Here is an 8,173-nt window from a genome sequence, read left to right on the forward strand (position 1 = left end):
ACATCTAATCATGGTGATGAAATCATTTAAAGTAGAGCCTGGCCCAGATGTGAGGCCCTGGCATATCTAGCCAGATCTTGTAACACCCTAGTTGCTTGCATCTCTTCTCTATCTGCTTAAATAATAAGAAATACCCTTTAATTTGTTAGCAAATTATTTATTACATGTGAAACTTTGTTAGGTACCTTAAAGATCTGTGCTGTTTTAAGGGAGAGCAGCATCTTTGTCTCAGCTTCTGTCTCTCACAATCACTCTTCCTCCAGCCTGTCCTACTCCAATGATTCCTTCTTCTGGTCGCCAGTCACATTCATTTTTCCTTTCTTGGCAAGGTTTTCCCTGATTAATCTCCGTGTAAATTCAAATCCCATTCCCTGCTCATTTCCTTCTGAGCATTTACCACCCTCTAATATCCATATATGTGGATATTTTTTTTTCACTTTCTATATTATATGTCTCCTTTACTAGAATAGAGATCCATGAAGCAAGAATTTGTATTCGTCTTGTTCACTGTTTGATCCTAAGCTCCTAGAACAGTGTCCGGCACATGGAAGGTTCTCAATAAACATTTGTGCAATTAATGAGTGATCAAATCATTCTGGAACTCAAGAAATCATCTCTGGTCACCCCTCATCCCGTTCATGTCCCATCTGTCTGTACCTACCCCCCAAATGTTAGTGTTCTCAAAGCTCTCTCATCAGTGCTTTGTGTTCTCAGTCTGTTCACTGTATGCCTCATGTGGACAAGGTTGCATTAGGGTTCATTTAAGGATCAATAAGATAACATACATACTGTACCTATACAGGCCTTGGCACACTAGGCTAAGTACTTACCTTTTTGAAATATACAAAGCAAAGAGAATTGATATCTAAGTTCCACAAGCAGAAGACTAATGTGCATATGACTTTGGTAACCATGAGGGATGACCTCAGGACCCTGTAGAGGTTTGGGGTTTTTTTTCACATTTTATTATTTTTTAATTGAAATATAATTTCTTTACAATGTTGTGTTAGTTTCTGCTGTACAACAATATGAGTCAGCTATATGTATACATATATCCTCTCCCTCTTGAGCCTCCCTCCTGCCCCCCTCCCCCATCCCACTCCTCTGGGGACCTTTGTTCTACTGAGTTTTTCCTCTGGGTTACAGCTTCCCATGGCATCTGGATCCACCATAATGGACCCCGTCTGTCTGGTAAGAAACGAGAACAATCAGCTGACAGTAAATCCTAGAGCATTAAAGACTCTCGAGCAGATATCACAGCCTGTGGTGGTGGTGGCCATCGCAGGGCTGTATCGGACCGGAAAGTCCTACCTGATGAACCGCCTAGCAGGACAAAACCACGGTGAGTTTTCTAGAGTGTCGCTCAGGACATTTGCTTGAAAGCATGGTAACGCAGGCTGCTGATCCTCCTCCTCTAGGGTCATGTTAAGGAAGAGCCTAACCCCGACCCCCTGCTCCCGTCACTGAAGAAAACTTCTAATTCTCACCACCGAGTTTATAACTTCAAACCCATCCCTCCAGTGTTCACTATTCTGCCCAGTGACCGAGAGTTCCCAGTCCCATCAGAACATCTACCTCGTTCGTCCTGATTCCATCCACTGCCGTCTTCTCAGGGGCTCATCTTCAACAATTACTGCCTTCCTTTCTCCTTCACCACATTTGTCCTTCACCACAGAGTCATTCCAAGCAGCACACAAATATTTTTTAATATGTCTTATTTTTAGAAGACAATAGAAGGGAGCACCGACAGCAAAATCCCTATATCCTATACCCCAACGAGACTACCATGCATTCCTTTTGGTTTAATTTCACAGTAAAACTTTGATAACTGTACATATTGTCTTTCTCTAACTAGTCTTTTCTCATATGTGAACTCTAAGGCACATAGATGGGGCTTCCCTGGGGGCTCAGATGGTAAAGACTCTGCCTGCAATGCAGGAGACCTGGTTTCAATCCCTGGGTCAGGAAGATCCCCTGGAGAAGGGAACGGCAGCCCACTGCAGTATTCTCGCCTGGAGAATCCCATGGAGAGAGGAGCCTGGCAGCTATGGGCTACTGCCACCGGGGTTGCAAAGAGTCAGACACGACTGAGCAACTAACATTTTCAGGTTTCCCTCATGGTGCAGTGGTAACGAATCCGCCCACCAGCACAGGAGACGCAGGAGACTCGGGTTTAATTTCTGGGTCGGGAAGATTCCGTGGAGAAGGAAATGGCAAGCCACCCCAGTATTCTTGCCTGGAAAATTCCATGGACAGAGGAGCGTGGTGGACTATAGTCCATGGAGTCACAAAGAGTCAGCCAAGACTGAGCACACACATGTCACAACACATATGGAAGAATACATAAAATATATATATATACACATTAAAAAGTTGATAAGTATGAAGTGATCAACTGTTCAGTCACTGCCCAGAGCAAGAAATAAAACATCACCAACACCTAAAAGCCCAAATCACACTCTCTTACACCCTCACTGGAGCTCACCGATGTTTTGATTTTCATGGTAACTTCTTTCATTCTTTATATTTAAATATTGTTTTACAATCTATGCAACTATTTCTTAAAAATAGCTTAAACTTTATAGAGGAAAGTACATTCTGGTATTCATTGGGATCTTGATTCATATTCTCAATAAAAAGTTTATGAGGTTCATCTAATTTGTCATGCTGCTGCTACTGCTGCTAAGTCGCTTCAGTCGTGTCTGACTCTGTGCGACCCCGTAGACGGCAGCCCACCAGGCTCCCCCGATCCTGGGATTCTCCAGGCAAGAACACTGAAGTGGGTTGCCATTTCCTTCTCCAATGCATGAAAGTGAAAAGTGAAAGGGAAGTTGCTCAGTCATGTCCAACTCTTTGCGACCCCATGGACTGCAGCCCACCAGACTCCTCCGTCCATGGGATTCTCCAGGCAAGAGTTTGTCATAGGTGTCTGTAATTACTTTCACTATTTTGTACTTTTAAACTGACAGAGGATACCACAATTTACTGATCCATTTGTTCCTGATGAACACTGGCATTATTTGCAACTTTTATCTTTTATGAATGGTGCTCTCATGATTATTCTTCATCCATATCCTGGTGTGAGTATATACTAACTTCCTTATGTTTTACCTAGAAGTGGAATTGCTGAATCAAGAAGTGTTTGTCTTCAGCCTCTCTAGATAACATCAAACAGCCTTTTTAGCTTTATGTTCAGTTTATGTGCTTATTAGCAGCAATTTAAATTTTCCATATTGTCACAAAATTTCTGTAAAAACATTTTAAACTTTTGTCGATCTGGTGTCTGTATGGTTGCTTGTTATTTGCCTCACTACCAATAGGTTTGAGCACTTTTTCATATATTTGCCTTTTGTCTTTCCTATTTCAAGAGGTTTTTTTCTGCCAAGTTGCCTGACTTATTTCTAATTGATTTTTAGGATAATACACACATGTCCTGTTGGGCATTTCTGAGAAGACCACACACCATTTCTTTCCTAATGCCTTCCTCTGTGGCCCAGCAGCTTAGCACAATTAGGGAGTAGAACCTCAGTTCACTAAACTCTAAGGGTCCCTAGGAATATCTCAGTGTCTCACTCAAATTCTCTGTGTGTGTGTGTGTGTGTGTGTGTGTGTGTGTCTCTCTCTTCCCCCATCTCTCTTTGTTCTTCCTTTCCCCCACTCTCATTTTTCCTTTGCAATCTCTTACTGACTTAAAACAAGACATTTTATGTTTGTCTTTCTTTGAAAGGAAATTGATCACCAATCAGGGGAGGATGCTTTTGCTTGCCAGCGTAAATTAATAAATAGGTCATTTTTGGAGAGATTTAAGATTTCAGAACTCTAAGAGATACATGCAAGGAGCTTGAGGAACATTCTTTCTTTTGCTACTTGAGATAACATCTGGTAATAGAGGTGATTTTCCTACTGAGGAAACCTTTAACCCAGTCATGTTTCTGGGCTTCCCTGGTGTCTCAGTTGGTAAAGAATCTGCCTGCAGTGCGAGAAACCTGGGTTTGATCCTGGGTTGGGAAGATCCCTTGGAGGAGGGCATGGCCACTAACTCTAGTATCTTGCTTGGACAATTCCCTTGAACAGAGAAGCCTGCCAGGCTGCTGCCTATGGGACCACAGAGTCGGACACAACTGAGCGACTAAGCAGTCATGTTTTACAACATCTGAATTGTGACTTACCGCATGAGTCATATCACAGGAAGAAGAAAGCACAAATTAGCACCCAGTCAGGGTTGACTAGCAGAAGCAAGTCAATATTTTCTCTCCTGTGGTAATACTATTTTCTGTTCTTGACATCTCATAACTGACTGTGATGACCTCCGCTTATAGCTGGTCTTTTCTCCCTGGAGGAACTGAGAGTTCACATTTCTCTGTATTAATCAGCACATAGTCAAATGCCATCATGGTGTAGAAGAGTGAAGATCATCTCAGGTCCTATACCCACATTGAGCAGAACACACAAGATATGGCACTGAATGGCCTGAGCCATGCTGAGCCATGCTCCCTCAGCTATTTCATCAGATCCATTTCTATTCTCAGTTGAAGGGAGCATTGGCATCTGACCAAGGTCAGAATCTTGGACTGTTGGGTGAGATATCTTACCCACAGCTTCTTAGGCATGTACCTCACATCCTCTCCCATCTCTGGGCTTAAGCCTTGAGAAAGAAGGGCAAGCAGGTTTTACAGGTCTGTTTTGCTTTCCCTTCTGTTATATCTCCGTGTGAGTCAGTAAACAAAGAATTCTTCATTTTTGAAGAGGAGAAGAGAAATGAGGAAAATACGAGGAGGAAGAAGAGGAATAAAACTAAAAAAAGTTGATGTATCAGTGCAGGTTGTGAAAGGACACGAGAATCCACTCAGAGGGTAACTGAAGATGTTTATTGGAGGGACCACTACAAGGGCATGAGCAGAGCAAAGGGAACCCATGAAGTAATGCAGAAACACTCAGAGGGTGGCAGGAACAATGTCAAGCAGCTTTGATATCTCCTACAGCATGAAGAGACAAGCAGTGAGTGGATTCCAGATGTGGTAAAGATCAAGGTCTTGTGCTTAGTCGCTCAGCTGTGTCTGACTCTTTGCGATCCCACAGACTGTGACCCACTAGATTCCTCTGTCCATGGGGATTCTCCAGGCAAGAATACTGGAGTGGGTTGCCATGTCCTCCCCCAGGGTATCTTCCCAACTCAGGGACTGAACCCAGATCTCCCCCATTGTGGGTGGATTCTTACCATCTGAGCCACCAGGGAAGCCCAAGCATTCTGGAGTAGGTAGCCTCTCCCTTTGCCAGGGGATCTTCCTGACCCAGGAATCAAACAGGGTCTCCTGCATTGTAGACCAATTCTTTACCAAAAAGGAGATGTGACTAAATGTGGGAACAGAAGCCCCTGGACACCATGGTTCATCAGGGTGGAAGCCGGGGCAACAGGTGCCTGCCTTCTAATCTTCTACTGTTACCTCTCACTGGTAAAAGTCCATCAGAAAGTGGAGGATAAGGGAGCTCTTCAGTGTCAGACAAATGTAGAGAGGTTAATAGAGCTAACATTTTAGAATGTGACATGGTTTGAGCTATTAATGAATTGTAAGAGATGAATAGGCAACACAAAGTGTTTCTTGAGAAGGTTCTGAACATGTGTAGAGGTTGGATCTTCTGTACTTGTTAAAGTAAAAGCATCCTCCCCACAGGCAGGCACTCACATGCACACAAGTTCACCCAAAGTAGCCTGTGGGCAGCCTGGACTCTCTGCTCTTATTGTGCGTTGCTTTCTCCTCTTTCTGGGCAGGTTTCCGTCTGGGCTCCACAGTGAGGTCTGAAACCAAGGGCATCTGGATGTGGTGTGTGCCCCACCCCTCAAAGGAGAACCACACCCTGGTCCTTCTGGACACTGAGGGTCTGGGTGATGTGGAGAAGGTAAGTCAGGGAATCTTCTTTACTCCTGACACTCCACTTACAATTCAGTTTCTCACCTCAATTCAACTTTTACCACATATTCCTGTAAACTGCAAATCCAGTTATAAATTATGAGGTTAAGTTCTCTTTCCTTGAATTTTCTCTTTAATAAGATCAATACTTTGATTACTGGGGACAAATCTTATTTTTAACAGTGGGGTGAAAGATGGAAGTTAACAAATATGTATTGGGTTCAAATCTAAGGCTCTGTGTTAAGTGCAACAGTGAGTGAAGTATAAGTCAGAGCTGAGTTGAGGAGATAAAAAATAAGCAGTCTTGACCCATGAAAAAAAGAGTGAGGCCTTACCCCAGTTTTTTAGGTTTGGGAAGAAATCTTAGTGAAAGCTGTAATTCATGCAGGTCAACTGGATGTGTAGGGTTAATCAAGTTGGAAGTAGGACTCGTGAAAGTAGATTCACAAAATAAACTATTTTTTAAATCTCCAGAAAAGCTTCCAACATACCAGGAGCATTTTATTCCATGTTTTGGATCTCTGAAGAGGAATTCTTCAATGAATTCTATAAAAACCTTGAGCTAGACTCACGAGGAAAATGTAAATGGGATAATATTAGGTATTTTGTCTTCACAGTGTTACTTGCAATCAATTTTTCTCCTTATTTATATTAATCTGCTTCTAAATTAAAAGTAGTAGCATTGAATCTTTGACTTTCATCACTGAATAAAAGGATTTAGGGCATGAATTCAGAAATTCTGAGTTTAAAAATCAGATTTAAAGTACTCAGTAATCATTTCAGTGTCAACCCAAGATGGTCTACTGACTCCTGCTAGATTCTAGTTTGCATGACCTTCTTCTTTTTGTCTAATTGTATTTGTCAAGGAACCAAAGCACATCAGACTGCACACTGATAGCAGCAGAACTTGCCTCCCTACCTGTAGTGTGTCTCGGCAATATATACTCTGTTCCAAAGTCGCTCATGACTTCTCCTGAATCTCATTTTCAGCCTCATCATCTATGACCACTTGGGTAACCACTACTTCAGTCAAATAAAAGGAGCATGTAATGTGCTTTCTGATCAGGCTCTCTGACAACTGTGATTGTGGACCCTCCGTGTGCATGGTCCCTGTCACTGCACAAGTCCATGTTCTGTCATTTCTTTAAAGCCCAGCTCTTTTTAATCTAATGCCATCATGTCACTGTCAGACACAATCACGTCTGGCTCTGAACGCACAGAGTACATTTTCTGGTTCATTTGAAATCATCCCCTTTGTCTTTTACAGTATAGTATTAGGTTTCATGCCTGGCATCTTGGATGTATTTCATGTTGCCAGTTAATCTGCCCCTCCATCTCTCTAAGGAGGGACTGTCATAGGAAACTTTATATCCACATGAGCAGATGTTGTATCTGCTGTTTTCTAAATGTGCAATGAATAGTTGATGAATTTAATCGAATAACACTAGTTCCTAACATAGCCTATGATCAAGAAAAGAAGTGCAAAGGAATCATGGCCCATTTATTGTTGCATAACTTATGTGTTTCAGGCACTGTATTAAACATTTGACATTAAAAAAAATCATTCTGTTAATTTATTTATTTTATTTTTGACTTCACTAGGTCTTTGTTGTTGTGCGGGCTTTTCTCTCATTGCAGACAGTGGGGGCCACTCTCTAGCTGCAGTGCTTAGGCTTCTCACTCCTGTGTCTTCTCTTGTTGCAGAGCATAGGCTCTAGGGTGCGTGGGCTTCAGCAGTTCCAGTGCATGGGCTCAGTACTTGCAGCTCTCGGGCACTAGAGCACAGGATCAATAGATGTGGTGCACAAGCTGTTCCTCCACAGCATGTGGGATCTTCCCAGTTTAGGGATCTCACCCACGTCTCCTGCATTGGCAGGTGGGTTCTTTACCACCGAGCCACGAGAGAAGCCTGATGCACATTTATGATGTCATTCACTTCTGTTAATAGCTAACTACACCAAAGTGCTTAGCGGGATCAGTGTCAACACCAAAAAGGTTTGCATTTAGCATTGTCTTGAAAATTTATGCTACTTGCCTTACTATTCAGTTACAATACAACTGTTATAGTAAATGAACAACCGTATGGGAGAATGAGGAGTAGCATCCTCACACTGTAATGTACTTTTTAGGGGGACTCCAAGAATGACTCGTGGATCTTTGCCCTGGCCGTGCTCCTGAGCAGCACCTTTGTCTACAACAGCATGAGCACCATCAACCACCAGGCCCTGGAGCAGCTGCAGTATCCTTCCAGGAACTGAACCAGC

The 8,173-nt window shown here is 42.7% G+C and overlaps 1 protein-coding gene across 1 annotated transcript; it reads left to right on the top strand.

The window, feature by feature from the left end:
- Window positions 1-1,146: 1,146 nt before the first annotated feature.
- LOC120859370 (guanylate-binding protein 6-like) lies at window positions 1,147-8,167 on the top strand (the record flags this gene model as incomplete). The annotated part of the gene is made up of 3 exons (XM_040235507.1): window positions 1,147-1,342; window positions 5,771-5,898; window positions 8,039-8,167. Coding segments are annotated over 3 exons (453 nt in total), but the record flags the coding sequence as incomplete, so codon positions are not given.
- Window positions 8,168-8,173: the final 6 nt, after the last annotated feature.

Source organism: Oryx dammah, unplaced genomic scaffold (assembly GCF_014754425.2).
Source record: "Oryx dammah isolate SB20612 unplaced genomic scaffold, SCBI_Odam_1.1 HiC_scaffold_729, whole genome shotgun sequence".
NCBI classification, from domain to species: Eukaryota; Metazoa; Chordata; class Mammalia; order Artiodactyla; family Bovidae; genus Oryx; species Oryx dammah.